Source organism: Drosophila pseudoobscura, chromosome 2 (genome assembly GCF_009870125.1).
Source record: "Drosophila pseudoobscura strain MV-25-SWS-2005 chromosome 2, UCI_Dpse_MV25, whole genome shotgun sequence".
NCBI lineage: Eukaryota > Metazoa > Arthropoda > Insecta > Diptera > Drosophilidae > Drosophila > Drosophila pseudoobscura.
Genome location: NC_046679.1, coordinates 27527864 through 27551037, shown reverse-complemented (window position 1 = coordinate 27551037; position 23174 = coordinate 27527864). Strand labels below are relative to the sequence as shown.

The window sequence follows — 23174 nt, the reverse complement described above, 5'->3', positions numbered from 1 at the left end:
GGAAAGTTTTCAAAATCCAAATCATTGGGATTGACTCTTGAGCTTCTTTATAATTTGTCAAAGATAAGAGCTTTAGTTAGGTTTGGGGTTAGCTTTAAGAGATGCCAGATATTTGAGGTGTTTTTTCGAAAGATTTTATTAGCTTGTCTAAAAGATTATCTCTACTTTTTTGGTTTATATCCAACACTTTATGCATTGCGCAAGGCCTTAGACTTACTTTTTGATGTATAAAATTTGATGGATAAGATAGGAATACACGATTCAAAACTATTTTTGTACTCCGGTACTCACGTAGTACAGGGAAAGACAATATTATAGTCAAATACGTAACGCGCAGTGCTTCTGACATAAATTCATTAAAAGATACTTAGTAGCGGATATCTTGAAAAAAATTGTTCCCAGTAAATAGTTTTAATGTTTAGTTTATAGCTCCTTAAAAACTCTTTAATTTCACTTCAAACGTGTTCGGCGACATGCTGCAGCGCCCCTCGGTTGCGTTTCTGCAAATAAAAAGCTTTGGCTTGGAGTTTTTGATGCACACATATTCCGAAATTTGTAGCATTTAAAAGTTTATTGAATCGTTATAATTTCGAACATGTACGCGTAATGCAGCAGTGCCCCTCAGTCGGTTTTGCCTTCTGCCGTCAAACCTTCAAAGTTTAAGGAAATAGCCGCCTAATCTTTTTTTAACATTTAATTTAATACGATTTATAATTTAATTTGTATAAAACCCAGCATTATCTCCTGAACAACAACAAACCTATGTTAATTAACCCCTTAGCTTGATAAGAGATCTTCCATAGAACCATAACTAATTCCAGATAACTCTACAAACGGGAAAGCTCTATCAGTGGACATGTTTTACGCGACCCCTGTGTAGCTTTTTTTCAGTTTCAGTTGACAGAAAACACGCGCGGCGAACAGACCGTCACACCAGAGCTATGACTAAAGCGTGAGTGGCTTATGGAAATGAATTTGTGCTTTTCATTTGAGTAAATGTGATTTCCCCATTAGCAGAGCAGACGAATGTGTAATTACGTTGCCGCTGGGCAAGATCAAGGGCGTGAAGCGTGAAAGCCTGTACGATGATACGTACTACAGCTACGAGCGGCTGCCCTTTGCCAAGCCCCCGATTGGCGAGCTGCGTTTCAGGGCCCCCGTGTCCGTAGAGCCGTGGACTGGTGTGCTGGACTGCAGCCACTATGCGGAGAAGCCAGTGCAAAAGAATTTCATGACACAGGTGATCGAGGGCAACGAGGACTGCCTGTATCTGAATGTCTATGCCAAGCCGGTGAGAGCGATAGAGAGAGAGACCTACAATCAATCGGATTGATTATGATAATTGATGTTTTTGATTGTTTTCTTTTTGTAGAGCGAAAAACCTCTGCCGGTCATGGTCTACATTTACGGCGGGGCCTTCACCGTGGGCGAGGCCACACGCGAATTGTATGCTCCTGACTATTTTATGGCCAAAGATGTTCTGTTGGTGACTTTCAATTATCGTGTGGACTGCTTGGGTGAGTGAGTGGGTATCTTATCAATGATTAATGTTATCGTTAGGGTTCAAACTCTCACGCTGTTGTACGATTATGATATGATAGTGCAATATTTTTCATGATTGCTAATCAAAATTCGCAAGCCCCATCCATTCTACGGCAGAGAAAGGATCTTTTGCACACCAGAAGACGTAAACCGTAATATTCCTCTCAAAATTCTCTTTACAGGTTTTCTGTCCCTCACGGATCCCAGTCTCAAAGTTCCAGGCAATGCGGGGCTTAAGGATATGGTACTGGCTCTGCGATGGGTTAAGAAATACATTTCCCACTTTAATGGTGATGCCGAAAATATAACGGTCTTCGGCGAGAGTGCCGGCGGATGCTCCACACATTTCATGATGTGCACAGAGCAGACGCGAGGACTCTACCACAAAGCCATACCGATGTCGGGGACCGTCCACAACTACTGGTCGAATACCCCGAGGTCGGACTTTGCCTATCGTTTGGCCAAACACCATGGCTACACGGGTGAGAATGTGGATGCACAGGTGCTCGAGCATTTGCGAGGGGTGCCGGCATTGGAGCTAGTTCGCCACAGTTTGTTAACGCCCGAGGATCGCCGGAATGGTATGCTCTTCCCCTTTGGACCCACGATAGAGTCGTATGTGGGTGAGGACTGCGTGGTGCCCAAATCGCCAGTGGAAATGGCCCGCGAGGCGTGGACCAACGATCTGCCTGCAATGCTGGGTGGCACATCGTTTGAGGGTCTCTTTATGTATCCCGCTGTGGCGGCTAATCTCAAGGGTTTGGATACCTTAAGCCAGGATCCCCTGAAAATGGTCCCCCATGATGTGCGTTTGATTAGTACGGAGAAGGAGAATCTGGAGTACAGCGAGAGAATGCTCAAGATGACCTTTGGCGATGCTACACCAAGCTCTGAGCTTTTTATGAATATGCTGGATGTAAGTACAAATATTTCAGATATTTGTATCTTTATTAAACTTGTATCTATCTCCCCATTTAGTACTATTCCTATAAGGTCTTCTGGCATGGCTTGAATCGCACTTTGCAGGCCAGATTCGCCTATGCCCGTGCCCCAACATATTTCTATCGCTTTGACTTTGATTCCCCGAACTTTAATTTCTATCGTAAGAAATTCTGCGGCGACAACATACAGAAAGGCGTTGCCCATGCCGATGACCTGAGCTATTTGTTCCGTAACTCTGAATCCTGGAAACTGGAGAAAACATCAGGGGAATATCGAACCATTCAGAGAATGATTGGCATTTGGACGGCATTTGCTGCCAATTCCAACCCGAATTGTGCCGAAATTAGCGAAGTGGACTGGCAGCCAGCGAAAAAGTCGGCGCCCAAGCGTGTGGTCAACATAAGTGAGGATGTTAAGATTGTGGATCTGCCGGAGTATGCGAAACTTCTAGTGTGGGATAGCATTTATAAGCCAGAGAATTTAATCTAGGAATTCACAGTCCATTCATATTCTAGGGATCCATAAACAAAAACGGAAATTCTGTGAAAGTTGTTTTAAACAAAACAAATAGTGTTAAAAACGTTTGAAAATTCTATTTTCTAACTACTTTTGTGCATGTACGGGATGGTTTCGGTTACACTTTTACCGCGTCATGTGGTAACGCCCCTCTGTTGCCTGGCAATCGGGATATCGATAGACAGTCACACCATTATAGATCTAGTAAGCTTTGGATCATAAATCTATTAATTTTGAGTCACATACAATATCATTTTTTGGTTTTGGTTTCAAAATCAATAGTTGGCCTTGCAAAAATAGTTTTCCCTGAATACTAAAAGAATTCGTAGAACTTGAACGAGTGCGCTTTCTTTTTTCTCTGATTAATAAGAAATTTTACGAAATGGCTACGCAAAACGCTGTTGGCATTAATCCACGTCCTCTGGAGGATCAAGGCACTGGACAGCTGCTGATGGAACTGAAGAACCTGGTACTGTGGCGCAACTTTCTGCGAACACTGTTTGTTTTTACGATCATTCTGATCCTGTTGGTGGACACAATAAGCCATTCGGCAATCAGTGTGGTGAGCATGTTGGCCATCACCATCATCCTTGGCGCCATGGGGTATCGCTTCTTCGTGGAGGTCATGGAATTGTGGAACAGAAGGAACAACAATGAGGAATACTATTCGTATCGGTTCCATGTTTTGATGACATGCAACATACCAGAAGAGGAGACAATGCGTCTGGCCGGAGTGGCTGTCGTGAAGTTGAATGCATTCATTAACAAAATGATTGGGCTGCTGCTTGTGGAGGATCTGCAAGAATCGTTGAAGATGTTGGCCGGACTGTGTTTAATTAATATGCTTGGGGATTACTTGAATTTCATGAATCTGCTGTTGATGGGTGAGTTTTTTCCATCTCTATTTTATAGATTTTAAATCAGGATTCCATTCTTTTTTTTAAGGTCATATTTTGGTATTTACTTTGCCAAAGTTGTACGATCTAAAGAAGACAGACTTAGATAAGTTGCTGATCAAAATAGGAGTTATTCAAAGCCAAAAAGAAGATGAAGATGAAGTCCACTTCCAGGACGCTGAACCCCCGACTTGTGAATCCAACAAGCAAAACATTGAAGAACCTAAAGAGGACACCATTAAGGAACAAAATACAACTGCAAATTTTGAAAATATTCCACAGAAAGAACATGATTTGAAGCTCTTTGCGATGTTTGAGGAGGGGCATGACCCTGACTGCAGCTGTGCCGAGTGTAACGTCTTGGATGTGACACTGGTGGCCAACCAAGACATAGCCCCTAAGAAACAGAAGAAAGAAAAGAATGTGGACTTCTTGGATCATACCTACAGCCCTGACTGTAGCTGCGCCGACTGTGACGTCCTAAATGTGACACCGATTCCCAAACAAATGTAGTTCTTATTTGTTGTATTGAGATCGAAATCTTTACATTATAATTATAAGCAATACTGATCTCAGTTGGCCATCAAAAAAGGTTTAAGACTTCGTTCAAATGTTTCGATAAATTAGATTATATTATGTGGAAACCTTATGTGCCAGGTTGTAGCCACAAAAAGTATCTGCAGTTGGTGTGCAGGTCTCTCCGTCTTACTCCCAGACGTAGTTATGCTGAAACAAAGATCGTGGATCTGCCCATGGGCCGTGTGAAGGGTCGCCGACAGTGTGGCATTTATGGCGATCCGTTCTTCAGTTTTGAGGGCATTCCCTTTGGCAAACCACCGCTGGCTGATCTTCGTTTTGTGGCCCCAGAGCCTGCAGATCCATGGGAGGGTCAGGAGCTAGATGCCCAACAGGAAAGGGACATACCCCTGCAGATGGAGTTACTTGGAGGCAGCACCATTGGCAGTGAGGATTGCCTTTACCTGAATGTCTACACCAAGCACGTGAGTGAAGGATCAGGAGATCAAGTGGCGTCTTCAAATACTTATTTCTTTCTTTCAGTTTGATAAAACAAAGCCTCCTCTTCCCGTCATGGTCTATATCTATGGTGGTGCCTTTCGCACTGGCGGTGCCACGCGGAAGAAGTACGGCCCGGATTATTTGATGTCCAAGGACATTGTGTACGTGATCTTCAACTATCGGCTGTGCGCTCTCGGATTTCTCAGTTTGCCCAGCATCGAATCGAATGTCCCCGGCAATGCGGGACTGCACGATCAACTGCTGGCTCTCAAGTGGATCAAACAGCATATTCAGCACTTCAATGGCGATCCGGAGAACATCACGCTTTTCGGCGAGAGCGCAGGGGCTGTGGGGGTGCATTTCATGATGTGCCTGCCGCAGGCCAAGTGCCTCTTCCATAAGGCCATTATGATGTCTGGCTCGATGCTGAACCCGTGGGCACAGATCCCGGGTGGAGCCAGTTTGTACTGCCAATTGGCACTGGCTGCTGGCTATGTGGGACCACGCAGGGAGAAGGATATGCTGCGGTACCTTCGCTGGGTGGAGGCCAAGAAATTGGTGGAGTACGCTCTTAATGCCTACACCTTTCACGATCGATGCTCTGGCTTTCTCTATCCGTTTGTGCCGGGCGTGGAAGAGGCCAAGTGTGAGAGGGGTTTGGTCCAGCAGCCATATCTGGACATGATGAGGGATGCCTGGTCCACAGAGGTTCCCCTGCTGCTGGGCGGCACCTCCTTCGAAGGATTGGTCTTCTATCCCTTCTGCAAGCTGAGCAATGGCATTATGCTGGATTACCTCAAACAGGAACCATCAATGGTGCTGCCCTATGAACTGTTTCTCACGATGTCCGAAGAGGTGCGCAAGGCTAGTGCTAAGGAACTAGTCAAATATCACTATGGACCCCAAGGGATAACCAAAAAGAATGTGATGCAGACTCTGGATGTGAGTAGCCAATCATCTCTGGTTTAGATTTTCTAATAATTCCCCTTTTTTGTAGCTCTTCAGCTACAAACTCTTCTGGCATGGTATACATCGCGTTGTACGATCTCGATTGGCCCATGCCCAGGCCCCCACCTATCTGTACCGCTTCGACTTTGATTCCTCGAGTTTTAATCTAATGCGAAATCGTTTATGCGGCGATGACATTAAGCGGGGTGTCTGTCATGCCGATGACATGGGCTATGTGTTTCACAAGAAGGGCGTACAGAAACTGCCCTTGGACTCTGCTGAATATCTCACTATACAAAGGATGGTGGGCATTCTGACAGCCTTTGCGAAGACTGGAGATCCTAATTGTGCCGAAACGAAGTCGGAGCCCTGGTCACCCCTCACCGAAAAGATGCCCTACAAGGCTATGAATATAGGATATCAGCTAGAGTTTATAACGCAGTACGAAAAGGATGGCCTGGAGGTGTGGAATCGTCTATATGATAATAAGGCTAAACTTTATGGTGCCTAAAAACCCGAAATGAATAAATGTGTTCCTAAAAGTATTCTACTTCTGAGAGGCAATGCGGGCCACAATTTACCAACAATTTGTGCTGATATTCGTACTAACAAATTTCTGTGAAATGATCTATCAAAATTTCTTCATTTTAAAACCCATTCTATACGATTTCTAGATTATTTTTTATATACCATACACTTGCAGGCCATAACTGCTTTACAAGCTTTGGCTGTAAAGCTTATTCCAAAGCTGTGCAACAGCTTTTGCCCCTCTCCACATCTCCGAGCTTTTGTCCAAGCGATGCGTAAAACTGCCCGTAAAATTGTTTCGTTTTGTTTACAGTGTTTTTTTTTCGCAGGCACGATCACAGTGGTGTTTGGTGCTTAGTGCTGACGTCGACGTTGACCCACTCTTCGATAACCGGCTTTTCGCCTGACCTAAGCTAAGACTTGAGAACTTTGTCTACAGTGCTAAAAAAGGCTTCGCTTATAAAGATTTCATTTTGCGCAGTGTCGATTTATTATGCATTCGCCTAAGGCGCGTCTAAAGAGGTGTTGTGCGCTGCTCCAAAGCCCCCACAAAAACCAAAAGCTCTCTACACAGCCCACACGCTTCTCCATCTTCTCTACGTTCTCCACGGCTCAATGATCGGTTGTTGTTACTGTGATTTTTGTATACACTCATTAGCAGAGGTTATACTTGTTTTGGGAAGATATTTGCTACTCATTCGAGGAAATCATTTTTGGTTCTAAGAAATATATAATGTGCATACTCTTTGCTTTTGTAAAAATCTAATAAATTCTACTACTTTGAGATCCATTTAATTTCTTTGTTAAGTACACCATCAACTTTCACTGAGTGCCAACTTTTTTTGTTAATAAAACCAAACACAACAAACTTTATGGATAAACTCATAGAAATTTTGAACCTATCTTATTTATAAATTATTCATGTTTATCTCATAAAGCCAATCTAGTATATGTCAGGTTATCAAAGACTTTGACTGTCAGCTCTGTTCCACTTAAAAAAACTAGTATCCTACATTTTCACATACATCAAAGCCAAAGGTGACTCAACCATCTTGTATATGGTAGAGTATCTAAATATTCGACTCTGTGCTGTCTTCTTTTTCCAGTTCTGGTTTCTGTTGCTGCTGTTTTCTGTTTATCTCTCTGGCTCCGCACTTGGAAATACAATATCTGCTTTCTGCCATACATATTCCTCTCCTCTCTTTCTCCGCTCGCTAACCGCTGTCTTTCTCCCCTCTTTCTTCTGTGTGTGTGTGTTTTTTTTTTGTTTAATTTGTATTCCGATATTTGTGTTAATGTAGTATATTTTTAAATTTTTTTTTGCCACTTGTTTTCGCCTATTCTGCCTGCTGGCTCGCTCTCGTCGGCCGCCGGCTGGAATTCCATATGAAAAAGTTTGTTTTTAATTTCAGTTTCAGTTTGCCGCTGGAACGCAACGGAACGCATTTTGGAGATCGTGGGACATCTAATTATAGAAAAAATACTGATCGGTTCGTTTATGGTTAACTAGACCGTCCGTCCGTCGTCGAACATGAACAAGAACCTCGGCTTTGTGGAGCGCCTCCGATGGCGCCTCAAGTGAGTAGCAAATGTTTGACCTTAATCCAAATAACTTATTACTATATTTAATTATTCTTTATTAATGTCGGGAGAGTGTACATTTCACGTACTATTGTTGCGGTTAGCTTTTGTCAATTTTTTTTGTGCGGCTTCGTGTTCTTTTGTCCGATCGGCGCTTTTTAACAGTTTTCGTTATTCATTATTTGTCAGGCATGACTAACGCTGTAGGGTGGCAGGAATTAATAATATTTTAGTGATCTAATTGAGGTTTTTTTGTGCGGTTTTGAAAGATTAAACGTTGAAGCATGACGCAAACTTGGGAGCATATCGAATATAGAAAGTGACTTAGGTCATCATTTAGTATCATTTTATGGCTGGAAACATCAGTTAGATTTCGTTTACAAAAATGTTTGATTCAGTCTAAACATTTATTTTGTACGGAAAATACAAGAAACTGAATTTTTAATAAATAATGGTCCAGCAAACATCTAGGAAAGTTCACTTTGTCAAACAATTGTAAACAAATTTTGCCTGTAATATTCATTTTTATTCCCAAAATCATTCAGCAATAAATCCAAACCAATTCAATCCATAAATCCCACCATTTCAATATTATACGAAAACTTTCTCCAATAAATGCGAAAAAGTTTTTATGTCTACGGCTGTTAAAATGTCACATATTAGCATTAATTCACAAAATTGTTTTACTTATTGCCGGAATCAGAATAACGTGTAAGTTTTATGGCCATAAGGTCTTAACGTTAATTGCGCAACTGTTTCTATAATCGATATAGTAATGACTTTGCATAAACAAATGGGCTTATTATGTTCTATTTTTGGTTACTTTGTTTTGTAACTGAAGATGTTGTTTATCTGTAAATAGAATATCATTATAGGCTGCACCCAGAAAAATGGGTACTGTAGCCAAGTACAAAGCAAACATTTGATAACATGGTGAAATTAAAATGAATTCCAGTTTATTTTCCAGTGATTATTATTCAATTCTTCCAAACTTATCACAGTCCTACAGTCTTCTAAGTACAGCTCTTATCATTCTGTGACCTTGATATTGCAGTCGATTATCGCATTTGGAACATGTTTCCTCTCCCCCACCCACCATTTCGTTTGCCAATTAATTGGCAAATTAAAATTATATCACATTGACAGCTAAAAAGGTGTGATTTTATTTTGTAATGTAATTAACTCTGTCTGACGTGCGTATAATTATAAACTATTTTTCATAATATAATTTGTGTGCTGGGGACTAATAATTTGCAATTAATGTTTATTTTTATACATCACCCGGACCTCTGCACAGTACATTCGGATGATTGCAATTTTATATACGTGTTTTTTAAATTAAAAGTAAAGCAATTAAGTCTACTTAAGAGCTCTCTCTCTCTTTCTCTGTCCTTGTGGAGTGATAACACTGACAGCTGCTGATAAGAGAGTAGGAACAATGGCTTATGGCTATAATATATTCCCAAGATTACAGATTATTTTCTGGTGTGGTGTGGAGTCCAAAAGGATGGGCAGCATCTCCCGCAGAATGATTTAGGAACTCTGGAACTTCTCGGGCTTTAAATTTTGGGGCGAAACTAGTCAGCAGAAGAGAGTGTCTGTTAATTTATCACTGACAGACGTGCCTGGGTTAGCAGGTGGACCACAACACACACACAGTCGACTGAAACAGAGGCTGGGGAGCTGCTACTGTATCTGTAGCTGCCACTGGATCTGTGTATCTGTGTGTCTGAGGGATGGGCAGACAGGCAAAACAATTTAAATTTAATGCAATGCATGCAGTCTGTACCGACAGACAGAGAGACAGCCCCTGGAATGTGGGGCTTTGAGAACGAATTAAAATAATTGACTCTGTGACAAAAATATCAAATTATCTTCCCACCGGATCCAATATTGTTATGCTAATTATAGTACAACTCTGTCGTACATTTTGCAGAACCATCGAGCATAAAGTCCAGCAGTATCGCCAGACCACCAATGAGACCATTGTTGCCGACACCGAGTACGGCAAAGTGAGGGGTCTGAAGCGTCTGTCCATGTACGATGTGCCCTACTTCAGCTTCGAGGGCATCCCCTATGCCCAGCCACCCGTTGGCGAGCTGCGCTTCAGGGCCCCCCAGCGACCCACCCCGTGGGAGGGGGAAAGGGACTGTAGTCAGGCGAGGGATAAGTCCGTCCAGGTGCAATTCGTTCTCGATAAGGTAGAGGGCTCTGAGGATTGCCTCTATTTGAATGTCTATACCAATAATGTGAGTAGAAATTAATATTTGATTGGGTTTCCATGATTATTGCCCCACAAACAACTCACATACATGTATGTCTATGTGTATTTTTCTATCCCCTTAAGGTGACCCCCGATAAGCCACGCCCTGTTATGGTTTGGATACACGGCGGTGGCTTCATCGTTGGCGAAGCCAATAGGGATTGGTATGGACCGGACTACTTTATCAAGGAAGACGTTGTTCTGGTGACCATTCAATATCGCCTGGGAGCCTTAGGTAAGCGAAAACCAACTCCAAAGAGGATTTTAGGTAACTTTTCTGTATCCTTTTTCAGGTTTCCTTAGCTTAAAGTCCCCCGAGCTGAATGTCCCTGGCAATGCGGGCCTCAAGGATCAGGTGATGGCTCTCAAATGGATCAAAAACAATTGCGCCAACTTCGGTGGCGATCCCAATTGCATCACAGTGTTCGGCGAGAGTGCCGGAGCTGCCTCCACCCACTACATGATGATCACTGACCAAACGCAGGGTCTCTTCCATCGCGGCATCCTGCAGTCGGGCAGTGCCATCGCACCTTGGGCCTACAATGGAGACATCACCCATAACCCCTATAGAATAGCCAAACTGGCTGGCTACAAGGGCGAGGACAAAGACAAGGATGTGCTGGAGTTTTTGCAGAATGTAAAGGCCAAAGATCTGATACGTGTCGAGGAGAATGTTCTAACTTTGGAGGATCGCACGAATAAGATAATGTTTGCCTTTGGCCCATCGCTGGAGCCCTATACCACCCCCGATTGTGTGGTGCCTAAGGCCCCCATCGAAATGATGAAGACCGCCTGGAGCAATACCATACCCATGCTGATAGGAAATACATCGTACGAGGGTCTACTGTGGCTGCCAGGTAGGGATACTCTCTAAAGAGTTTACTTCTGGGAAATCTGTAATTTGTTTGCCATTTTTTATTTAGAGATAAAAATGCTGCCACAAACGGTGAAGCAGGTGGATGCTGGCACTCCTTTCATACCACGTGAATTGCTTGCCACGGAGCCCTCAAAGGAAGCGATAGAACTGTGGGGCTCGAAAATACGCGATGCACATCGTACCGGGGATGCCGCCACCGCCGATAACTATATGGATGTAAGTTTTTTTCCTATTTATATATCTGAATATTGATTAATTTCTCTCTTTTCCAGGTTTGTTCACTATTTTACTTTGTTTTTCCTGCATTGCGTGTGGTGCACTCTCGTCATGCCCATGCCGCTGGCGCCCCTGTGTACTTCTATCGGTATGATTTCGATTCCGAAGAGATTATATACCCTTATAGACTTATGCGCTTTGGTCGCGGGGTCAAGGGTGTGAGCCATGCCGACGATTTGGGCTATCAGTTCAGCAGCCTACTGGCCCGTCGTCTGCCCAAGGACAGCAGGGAATACCGGAACATCGAGAGAACCATCGGCATATGGACACAGTTCGCGGCCACGGGCAATCCGTATAGCGAAAAGATCAATGGAATGGATACGCTGACATGGGACCCAGTACGCAAATCCGATGAGGTCTTCAAGTGTCTGAATATTAGCGATGAGCTGAAGCATATTGAATTGCCCGAATGGCCTAAATTGAAGGTCTGGCAGAGTCTTTACGCGGATAATAAGCAGCTACTCTTCTGAGGAGCTGGAACTGGGAGGCGAGGGTATATCTTATAGCACTTCAGTATCTGATATAGACAGATATAATAAAGATAGTTAAATGGAATGTTTAATTTCCTTAAATTCACAACTTCTTTAAGATGAACACTGGATTTTCTGTCAGAAATCACAGCTATATTTCAGTCTCCGCCCAGTTCTGATTTATTCTCGGACTGGCAAACATCGTTTCGTTTTTTTTCGACTTTAGAAATTCTAAACTTTATTCCCTACAAACATTTTTTACCCTTGGAAAAATGAGTGCCACACGGCGTTTAACTCGGGAGCTCGCCGATCTGCTTGGATCTGTCGAAAAGAAGACTTGGTGCAACATTCAGGCCAGCGATGAATCGATTATGGTGTGGAAGATCCTGCTGGTGCCAGAGCGTCCACCCTACAACAAGGGTGCCTTTCGCATTGAGGTGACCTTCCCCGACGTGTATCCCTTCCAGCCACCCAAGGTCATGTTTAAAACGAAGATCTATCATCCCAACATCGATGAAACTGGTCTGGTGTGTCTGCCCATCATTAGCTCGGACAACTGGAAGCCCACAACCAGCACAGAAAAGGTACTGGAGGCTCTTGTGGGCATCCTTCATGAACCGGAGCCCGAACACTCGTTGCGGGCCGATGTGGCCGAGGAGTTTGTCACCAATCGCAAGAAGTTCATGAAGAATGCCGAGGAGTTTACCAAAAAGAATGCCGAGAAGCGCCCACACTAGGAGGGGGGGAAACAAAATCGTATTTGTTTTATTAAAATTCTAGAAGTTTTAAAAACCATTCTGTTGATCGTTTTGACCGCATCAGAAATCTACTAATCTTAAAGTCAAATATATGACTTTAAAGTACAGTTCACATTAATATCTTTTAATGCTGATTATCTTGCATCGGAGTGGTTTATTTACGAGTACCTACAGAGTGCATGCACATTGTTCTGCTGTCTGTTCTGGTAGGTTGCTTATTCCATAATTTATGACCGGCCTGGACACAGGTCTCGGGTCTCCACTCTCTTACTGCCACTGGCATTTGGGCCTATCATTTAACATTTAATGTCCTTGGCTGCCTCTGGCTGTTCCATGTGCAACTTATCTAATTGAAAATTCATTAAAATCAGGTGATGAGCCCTTAGGAGGAGCCCAAGAGCAGTGCCTATGAAGCTCTTAATAAATTATCAACGAAACAAGCCACCGGAAGGGTTCTGGACAGCAGGGCAATTCGATCGACTGCTAGACGAGTAATTGACCAATTAAGTACCTTATATACAAAAAAAAGGTTGCAATATATGTATATAGGAATATATAGTAAATATTGTTAGGTGATTATACTGTTAACTTGATTCAAACACGTTAGATCGCGTGGCAAAACCGGGAAATGGCGCAGTGACTATACATATATTTATGTCTATCTATAAAACTATATTATAATTTAGAAAATTCTTTACCAGTGATACTTTTTATTAAGTTGAGGTTCTAGCTGTTTGTCGAGTGTTTTTCCTCATGAATATAGATTAGAATACTGTTTTTCTAATTTTATTTTGCTTTAAGGTTGGTTGAGGGGCCTTGAATATTTTTTCTTTATTCCAAAACTAGTTCCAAAGACTTTTTTTAGGACTAATAGGAATATTACTTTTTAAAAAAACGCATTTATATTTTTCTAAAGACTATAATTTAGGGAAATTTCTTCTATCGATATTTCCACTAGTTTGAGCCCCCAATATTTTGTGGTCTATTCTGTGTTGGTCAACGCATTTTCCTCTATCCTGTTCGTATAATCCTATGGCCTATGACTATTAAACTCATTGACAATATCGGCAGTTACTTAGTTAATTGCATTATATATCAGTCGTGGAAATCCATCATGGTCAAGCTTAAGGGCAATCTATTTGTATCCTCAATGGCACTCAATGAAATAATTGTAATGGTCGAGTAATCTAGTTTAATTAAAGCCATGGAAACTATGCCTTTTGAGCTACAATATAGAATTCTTTGTTGCCAGCTGAGAAGTTCTGAATTCCCGCAAACATAAACACACAAGCAATTCGAAATTCGAGTAGAGCAAACAGACTAGCGAATAACAATAATTATAACAATAGCAGGCAATGCTGATAGGCAGGGACCGGCACCAGTGCATATGCTATAAACAATAAACAAAACCAGCAGCAACAAAAACGATAACGCTTAAACAAAAACACGGCGCCCAGCACGGACAGCAGGCGAATCCACTCGACCAGACACCAGGCATTCATTCTGAGTGCAAACACAGACATCGTCAGCGCCAGCGACAGCGACACACATGCAAAAGCCCTCACACATACCCTTGGAAAACCCTCACACATTCACACAGACACAATGCCAATGTGCACGCACACAAAGGCCAGAGCTAGAGCGCGAATATCACTCATACGACCCCATAGCCGGCATGAAATGAGCAAATGAGTGGAAAAATCATCAACAACAACAGCGACAGCGCGACTGCGGCGACGAAACACTAAACTTAGCCGGCGCTTACTTGAAATTGTTCAGTTGCCGACCAGCCCCTGAACAAAACGCAACGAAAGCCTTAGGCTACTCCCAGAGCTGGAATATACAAATTTTCAAGCCAGCCCCCAAGCCCAACGTCAATATGTGGCTGAGTTTTTCAATTAAAAAGAATAACTGAAAGTGGACCAACAACAACAACAAAAAACTCAACAAGTGATGTGACATTGTGCGTTTCTCTGTGTGTGTACGTGAAAAATAGAAACAAAAATTCTAAAACATAAAAAGTAAAATCAAAAAAGCATTTCGCGCCAAGGCATTCCTGTTGCGTGTTGTCCAGTCCTTTGCTTTATTGGGTTTTTTATTTATTTTTGCCCTGCGTTTATTTTCACTGGGATTTCCAACAGCTTGCGGATTGTATTTTATAGTTTGGCACGCTTTTACAAACAGATAGACATACATATACTATAAAATAGATATACCTACAATATACCCAGAAGGGAAATCGATTGGATATAGAGCAGCGTGAGACCACAGCAAGATGTCATTCGATATAGCCGTGGCCGATCAGATGCGCATTGCCCTGAAGTAAGTTGTTTTTAATTGAATTCCTATGTACGAGTACAGTCTCTCATACATTTCCTGATTTACCAGTTATAGATGCGAATAGATTTATGCATACCCATGTAAGCCAATCATCTGTTGTCATTGATTGAGTCAATCTATAAGTCGCGCTTCCCTTTCCACAGTCCATGACCATATGTACGTGGCTCAAGTAGAAACACACACTTTTTTTTGTTTGATAAGCCACCAAGTCCGGCCCTGCCGATGGAGCAATTTCTTATCAAGAGATTACAGGCTACTGCTTCTCTAGGCAGATGTACCGTCGACTGGGAGTCGAAAATCCGGTTCATCATTAGGGGTCTTATAAATAGGCAGCCATAAAGCTGTTGATAAGAGTTTTCATTTCAAATACCGTCATACTAATTCATTTTAATTATCCGCTTCTTCGGCTGCCTCTCAAAACGTCATTGCTTCAAAGTCTAGACGAGCTGATTGCCAAAAAAAAGAAAGAAATCTCAGAATGATCAGTAGACATTTGGTCGGGAAATGGACCTTGCACTTTGAGTGACCAAATCACCTCATTACACATCGATTTTAGATGTCAGCGACGGGCTCTTGAAGAGCTACCTAAACACGCTGATAGCTATGTATAAATTATCAGTATCAGACATTGAGGATCGATAAGATTTTAAACAGCCCTGGCTTAACATTTAAGTGACTTTCCGGGTGCGCCAGTCCATTGGGCTTGTTTAGCTGTTTTACCGTTTTACTGCCCAGTGATATAATCATTAGGTTAGGCCTTGCTGCTGCTGCTGACTTTATCAGCTACATTATTTGTGAAATTGAATAATTTTGTGTACATGTCCCACAAGTACTTGATGATAAAATATCATGGGGAAACTCTGGCGAAATTCTTTGCGGGCCAGAATCACGTTTTGGTAAATGTCAAGGCAATAATCACGAATTTTTGCAGACTCTGCAGAATAGTTGAATAATAAACAAAATATTTGGAAGAAGTCGAAATGAAGAAGTCAAAAGAAAAATGTATATAAAATGAAGAAGCAGAAATCTTAAGCAGAGAATTTCAGAGTTACTTCTTTAATACAATTTTGAAATATTTTTAAAAATAGTTTTTCTAATCGAAAAACTTCCACTCCTAAATTTTAGGATTTTCCTACCTGTTTTTCCCCTCTAAAAATATATTTAATTCCTCAATAACCCCAAACAATTACCAGAGTACTCGACTAGAAATGTTGTACAAATATTTTACTCAATTTTCAAAGAGTTTTATAAATAATCAAAATAAGTTTTTCGGCAGAAAAGAGATATCCCATGATACGAAAAATAAATAAACTACGAGTATACAGTGTGTGCTCTCTCGTATGTATTCGAACATGAATGGACGGCTATAATTTCTGCTGCTGCTCTTCTGCATCTCCTTACACATGGATGCATGAATTTGATAAATGGAAAAATATTGAATGTTATATTTTCTTGGTTTCTGTGATGCCGTGTTGGGAAAATACGAAATATTATATTGAATATATTGAATGCACTCAAGCAAAATGCCATTGACCTGCGCAACCCAAAAAGATGCCATGATGCATTGAGATATTGATTGATTTGCCGAATATTTCCATTTCCATTTCGATTTTCCTTTCAAATGGATTTTTATTTGTAAATATTTTGGGTATTCCACAGTGTACAGTTCCGCTGTTTGTTTTCCTAAATGTCTATAAAATGGTTCCAGAATTGTTTTAAGATTTCCTTAATATGTTAATTGTGATTCCGAAACAATTCCTGCTCTGACAAATTGCTTCTGTTATACGACCAGTCTCTCGTATGAAATGTATAATTTAATTCAATTCACAAACAAGAAAACTGGTTCTCAAGCTTCTAGAATTATGTGCCTATTACTCAACAACTGGAATCTTAGGGCTCGACCTCGATCAGCTTGGAAGCTTACAATTAGCACTGGATATCTAATAATTCACACCAATTGCAGTTCGTACACGTTGCCTGGAATTCCCCCTCAAGGTTGGCCCCCACAGACCACAGAAAATAGTCAGAAGACGCCGGGCAGCTGTTAATTAATTGTTTGGCCTCCCATGATTTGTGGTCATCACATAGGACGCGTCCACGTCCGCGTCTTCTTTTTAGAGATCTTCTAACATACAAAATATATTGTATTGTACATATTTTGTGGGCAACGTGAATTTTGTTGGTCTGTTGTGGATCGGCTCACGCGTCGTTCCGAGCGCACGTTTCTAAATGGAAACGCACTTGAAATTTAAATGGGGCACGCCTCCATTGGGAATACTTATGGTATTTTCTGATTTTACTTCCAATACCCATTAAGAATGGTGTTCCAATGGGGAGTGATGGTTTTTTGAAAGAAGATGGGTTGGCATCCCTTAAATGGGAACTATGCTAAGAATTCTTAAGGGGAAACGCCAGCTTTGACCATTATAAAATTGAAGTAAAACTTACTCGAAGATAGAAAAATGTCATTTACGATGCAGTTCTCCTAGTAATTTTGTAAGATTTCCTACCGCTTATAGAGCATTCCGGAAGTCCATAGCCTTTCCTAGGCCTTTCTATTTTCATTATTTGGCTATTTATATTTGGTTTTGTTTACGCGCTAATTGAAAATTCGCAAAAAATACTAGAAAATGTTCAAGTACTCGTATTTGTTTATAAACAAAAAAATAATATAAGGGATTCGAGACCCCGAAAGCACTTAGTATATATTCAACGAGAGTGTGAGAGGTGTTTCTGGGTATTAAAGTATCTGCGTGTGTTTATTTCCCCCACTTTCGTTGCAGCTATGTGAAGTTCAAGACGAACCAACAGCGCCTTCGCAGCAATGACAAGGTGATAGCCGACACGCTCTATGGCAAGGTGAAGGGCGTCAAGTGGCAGTCGATTTATGGAAACAATTACTACAGCTTCGAGGGAATACCGTTTGCCAAGCCCCCGGTGGGGGAGCTGCGATTCAAGGCACCCGTTGATCCTGACCATTGGACGGAGGTGAAGCGATGCACGCGGGTACGCTCCAAGCCGTGTCAGGTGAACATTGTGATGAAGTTGGTCCAAGGAAGCGAGGATTGTCTTTACCTAAATGTGTACACCAGAGAGGTAGGTGCAGATAATCGATATCTAAGCGATAAAATATCAAATTAACGCATCTTTTCCTTCTTCAGTTGCATCCAAATAAACCTGTGCCTGTGCTCGTTTGGATCTATGGCGGGGGCTTTCAAATGGGTGAAGCCTCCAGGGATCTGTACAGTCCCGACTACATCATGATGGAACATGTGGTCCTGGTTGTCATATCCTATCGCCTTGGAGCCCTGGGATTTCTTAGTCTCGACGATAAAGAGCTGGATGTGCCCGGCAATGCGGGCCTCAAGGACCAAGTGATGGCCCTGCGATGGGTCAAGCGGAATTGTCTGTTCTTTGGCGGTGATCCAGAGAATATCACAGTCTTTGGTGAGAGTGCAGGTGGAGCGTCCACCCACTACATGATGCTGACGGAACAGACCCGCAATCTCTTCCACAAGACTGTGATCATGTCGGGTGTGGCTTTGGCGCCGTGGGCCCAGACCCCAACGCACATCAATTGGACCTATCGTTTGGCCCAGGCCACGGGCTATTCGGGAGAGCTAAACGATCGGCAGGTGTTTGCTCATCTAAAGAAATGCAAGGCCAGCAGCCTGCTGAAGGTCGCCGACGATATCATTACCATGGAGGAGCGTCACCAGCGCCTGACCATGTTCTGCTTTGGCCCTACCATTGAACCCTACGAAACAGATCACTGTGTGATACCCAAGTCGCCGCTGGAGATGATGCGCAACTGTTGGGGCAACAGCATACCCATGGTGATTGGCGGCAACTCCTTTGAGGGTCTGCTGATGTTCCCCGAGGTGAACAAGTGGCCGGAGTTGCTGTGCCAGCTGGGAGATTGCGAGCATTTGGCTCCCAGGGATGCGCACTTGGACAAGGAGCAGCAGCGGGCCTTCGGCAAGCAGCTGAGGGAAGCCTATTTCGGCGATAGGAAGCCCAGTCGTGAGACTATTCTGGAGTACAGCGATGTAAGAATAATTACTGCACTTCAGCGATAAACTTCAATAATAATCTCCCCCTCCCTGTTTTGCAGCTCTTTTCGTACAAATATTTCTGGCATGGCATCCAAAGGACATTGCTATCGCGTGCCCACTACGCTCCAGAGGCGCCCACGTATCTGTATCGTTTTGACTTTGACTCGAAGCACTTCAACATCATGAGGATTATCACCTGTGGCCGCAAGGTGCGAGGCACATGTCATGCCGATGATTTGTCGTATTTGTTCTACAATGCGGCAGCAAAGAAACTAAAGCGCCGCACGGCCGAATTCAAGACGATAAAACGTCTGGTGTCCATGGTGGTGCAGTTTGCCATATCCGGGGATCCCAATATACCGCTGGTCACGCACGACGAGAAGCATCAGCCACAGGGCACAGGAACGGGCACACCCACATCCACCTGGTTGCCCATTTCACGTGAGGATGCGGTGTTCAAGTGCCTGAATATCTCGCATGATGTGCAAGTGATTGATTTGCCAGAGGCCGAAAAGTTGCGGCTCTGGGATAGCTGCTATGACAGACGACTCCTGTACTGAACACACACATTTTGGTTGGTTCCTGTCCCAGCACCACTCCCCTCAATCTCTCAGCGACTTTGCCGCTTATTTACCCTTAGCAATCCGTAGGCCTTAGCCAGTAGTCACAGCCGTAGCAGTAGCCCCTAAGCCCCGGCCCTGAGGCGGCCTTAAAAGCACATCAAATGTACACATGTAAATAGCGATTTTTTATAGCTTAGCCTTAAGGTAAATACACAAAAAGAAACAGAAAAGGAAAATAACAAGATTAGGCAAATATTTTGTTTGGCTACAAATTTTGCTGCATCAAAAGTGTTTTGGTAAGCGAAATATTAAAAACTCTATTTGGGCTGAAAAACTTTGTGAAAGAAAATTATTATGTTAAGGACTGATTTGATAGAAGCAAAACATGTGTTGAATGTATTTTTTAAATGGTAGTAATATTAATAAACTTTTTTGATAAATATTATATGGTGCTAAGCGTTTGATTTCGTCTGCTTTCAACTCAATAAATTAAAGATAATATGGATATATATTTTTAGTATTTTTCATATCGAAGAACTAAACCGATTACACCACTCAACGCTTTGGCCCAACAAAGGCAAACATTGATCTGATTATGCAGGGGGAGTATATACTCGAATACTCTTGCCAATACACGTGTAGGCCCTGCCCTGGTCTAATCACGCTTGTGTGAGTTTTTGGGTTAAGCCCGGGCCCCACCAAAGCCCCCGCCATAAAGTATGCAACGCGTTATGATATTAAAAATACTTAAATGCTCAAACATGACAATATTAACACCTGTCCCAACACACACACACACACACACACAATAGATACACACACAGGAGTGCTGTCAAGCGACAAAACCAAAAGCCTGGGAACACACCTGTCCCCCTTACTCTTGTCATACTGTATCGTGGATTTTGTGAGCTTGTGTCTATGGCAACTTCAAAGACCGCTAAAAACACACACACACACACACACACACACGCAGAGTCCACCTGCTCTCTCGCATCCCCCCCCTCCAACTTTGTCAACCATTAATTGTAATTAAAAACTTACACGTGCTTCACATTTAGGGAGCCACGCAGCAGCAGCTTGGTTGCGTTGGTTTCCGCTGACCTTTGGGCCCCAAACATGGCTTTTTTTTTTTTTAATTTTGTGTGGGTTTTTTTTGTTTTGTCATTTTATTTATGTTTTGTAATACGGTAATTATTATTTACAGGTGCTTAGCAAATTTGCTGGAAATTTGTGTTTTACTTGGCTGCTGTTTGCTTGTCGAGGCGGCGTTTCGGGGGATGACTGTATATTCAATTTCGAATTTCAGGGGCAGCCGCAAGGTATGCAACGGTTTTTGGTAAATATTTTGTGTGCGGTTAAAGATGGAAAATCCCTTCGACAAACAGGTTTTATGGAAAAGTTTTGTGAGTGCTTAATGCATTTTAAAGTAATTAATAATTAATGGTTGTCCAAAACATATAAATATGTGGAGAGTATAAGAAGAAATGGCAGTAATGTTAATGTTGCTCTTCCTAAACGAATAAAACACATTTCTTTCTGGATGTATCTGCTCACAAAGCAATGATCTATAAAAGTCATGCACTTGGAAAGGATTCAGAATATTTCCAGCTTTAAGTGGGTCTAAATGGTTCCAATCCCCAACTAAAGTGTTCTACACTTATAAACTCATGCAAGTTGTTCAAAAAAGTTAGCATTAAGCCTTTTCAGACCCCATTTTTCATATCAATACCCTTAAAAACAATACATTCTTCTGTGAGCCTTGTGTGTGTCAAAAGTTTCTTTTTTGTTTGTATTTCTAAAATCACAGACAAAAGTAGTTCTGTGTGTCACGTGCAGGAGTCAATGGAATGAGAATGGGGCTTTGATAGCCCCGTGAACTCTATATATGGGGAAAAATCCACCCCCAATTATCCCCAGGAAAACAACAACAGCGAGAACAACGAAAAGGAACAGGAGAAATGGCGGAGGCAACAACAAGGACGCATGTAATCAAGTCACGAAATGGCATGGAAAAGTCACGCGAGGAGCCGGAAAATTATGACTTCTTGCCAAAGGAGCGAACAGCGAACAGCGGAGGAGGAGTGTGGGGTGTGGGGTGTGTGGTGCGGGCATCCTGATGAGTATGGGGTGTGGCAGGCGTCCGTTTGATTTGATTTGCCTTTGAAAAATTCATGAGGCAATTGTTGCGCGCGCGGCGCGAAATGCTTATGATTATCATGTGCGCGCCTCGAAAGCCACCGAACAGGCACGGCTGGTTGTTCCTGTTACTGGTTTTCGGACATTTGATATTCCATTTACATTTTCTTAGACATGGTCCTTGGAGGTCCCTTGTTGTTGTTGTGGTGGAGAAAACGCAAGTTGTAAGAGTAACGGAAATGAATTTTTAATTTATCTGAATTGCTGATTTTTCGGGAAAAACATTTACTCACTGGCCCCAATTTTCCAGGGAATCAGATTGAAGCACGCAAATCTCGGACCCACAAAATATAAATTAGTTAAAGTTAAACAGTGGAAATGTTTTCGGGGGAAATTCGTGAAAAACTCACATGCCACCATATGGCAAAATGTAAATACATAAAACAATATTCTGAATTTGCAAAAATTTCTGTTATTATTAAAACGTTTTCTTTTGTGTGTTGGTTTTGCCGCTCGCTGATTGAAATCATTTTGGTTTAATCAAAATCATTTAATGCCTAACAATTGTGCGACTGAAATAGTCGCAATCGTCGCAGAAAAAGAACTCTATCTAAATTGATTTAAATGAATTAGAGGAACGTAAAGCAGAAAAACGTGCCAGAAGAGCCACCAGAGCACGCGATCGTGTGCGAGAGCAAGAGAGATCAAAAAAGCACATCCGAAATGAGAGCCGAAGCTCTCTCACTGAAAAGCGCATGGCAACATAAGCGCCCAAAGTCACGAGAGGGTAGACTAGTATTACCCCCCGGCCAAGGTTATTTATTTAATGTATCATAAATAAAAACAAAACTGTCCCGCCATACACAGCATTCGTTGGGTATAAACCATTCACACATACTCATATAATCGTATATTCGCATACTCACATACTCGTAGTTTCGCATTAAGTCCAATCAACTTTGATTCCAGATGCCAGACTAATCCAAACCGAACCAGAACTGACCATAACTTATGGTAATTACTTGGGGAAGAACAAAACTTAACATAAAACAAATCAAAATAAACGTTCGACTGCTAAAAGCTTGTTAAAAGCTATGGCAAAAGCTAGTGCTGGCTGAGCTTTGGCTCAGCGGAAAGCTTTTCAATAGCAACAGGAGGAAGCAGAAACAACAACAACAGCGGCAGCAGCTCCTTCCAATCAGCTGTGACTGTGCGTTGTGTTGACTTTCCTTTATTACTTTCCCTTATTTTGCTTTTTCCGCTTGATTTTGTTTGCTTTGCCTCAAGGGACCATTGGGCGCGTGTGGCAGCCGGAGACAAGCACAACAACATGCCCCACATATAATGAATGACTTTATCTGAGGTGATACAAAAATTTCCTGGTATACAGAAGGTCTAGAGTGGGAGACAGCAAGGCTAACTCGTGCGATGAAGTCATAAGAAGTTTCGGGCTTAAAATGAAAGAA

The 23174-nt window shown here is 42.3% G+C and overlaps 5 protein-coding genes across 5 annotated transcripts; all 5 read left to right on the top strand.

Annotated features, from left to right (window-relative positions):
- The first annotated feature begins 433 nt into the window (after positions 1-433).
- LOC6897864 (uncharacterized) lies at positions 434-6437 on the top strand. Its single transcript, XM_033376777.1, has 10 exons — positions 434-952; positions 1015-1291; positions 1373-1517; positions 1725-2458; positions 2521-2970; positions 3371-3884; positions 3946-4382; positions 4457-4897; positions 4956-5855; positions 5911-6437. Exons 1-10 carry the CDS (start codon positions 942-944, stop codon positions 6370-6372), a joined length of 4371 nt encoding a protein of 1456 aa, XP_033232668.1. The 5' UTR covers positions 434-941; the 3' UTR covers positions 6373-6437.
- On the top strand, positions 3027-4491 carry Rtnl2. The gene is made up of 2 exons (XM_003736823.3): positions 3027-3884; positions 3946-4491. Exons 1-2 carry the CDS (start codon positions 3383-3385, stop codon positions 4407-4409), a joined length of 966 nt encoding a protein of 321 aa, XP_003736871.2. The 5' UTR covers positions 3027-3382; the 3' UTR covers positions 4410-4491.
- A 1364-nt stretch (positions 6438-7801) lies between the features above and the next one.
- Positions 7802-11948, top strand: alpha-Est7 (alpha-Esterase-7). The gene is made up of 6 exons (XM_001359734.4): positions 7802-7967; positions 9907-10219; positions 10318-10468; positions 10527-11090; positions 11157-11326; positions 11383-11948. Exons 1-6 carry the CDS (start codon positions 7921-7923, stop codon positions 11854-11856), a joined length of 1719 nt encoding a protein of 572 aa, XP_001359771.3. The 5' UTR covers positions 7802-7920; the 3' UTR covers positions 11857-11948.
- An 83-nt stretch (positions 11949-12031) lies between these two features.
- Positions 12032-12651, top strand: Ubc84D (Ubiquitin conjugating enzyme 84D). The gene has a single exon (XM_002137929.3). It carries the CDS (start codon positions 12129-12131, stop codon positions 12591-12593), a length of 465 nt encoding a protein of 154 aa, XP_002137965.2. The 5' UTR covers positions 12032-12128; the 3' UTR covers positions 12594-12651.
- Positions 12652-14383: 1732 nt separating this feature from the next.
- alpha-Est8 (alpha-Esterase-8) lies at positions 14384-20010 on the top strand. Its single transcript, XM_001359731.4, has 4 exons — positions 14384-14936; positions 17738-18050; positions 18116-19003; positions 19069-20010. The coding sequence occupies exons 1-4, from the start codon at positions 14890-14892 to the stop codon at positions 19567-19569; spliced, it is 1749 nt and encodes a 582-aa protein (XP_001359768.2). The 5' UTR covers positions 14384-14889; the 3' UTR covers positions 19570-20010.
- The last annotated feature ends 3164 nt before the right edge of the window (positions 20011-23174 follow it).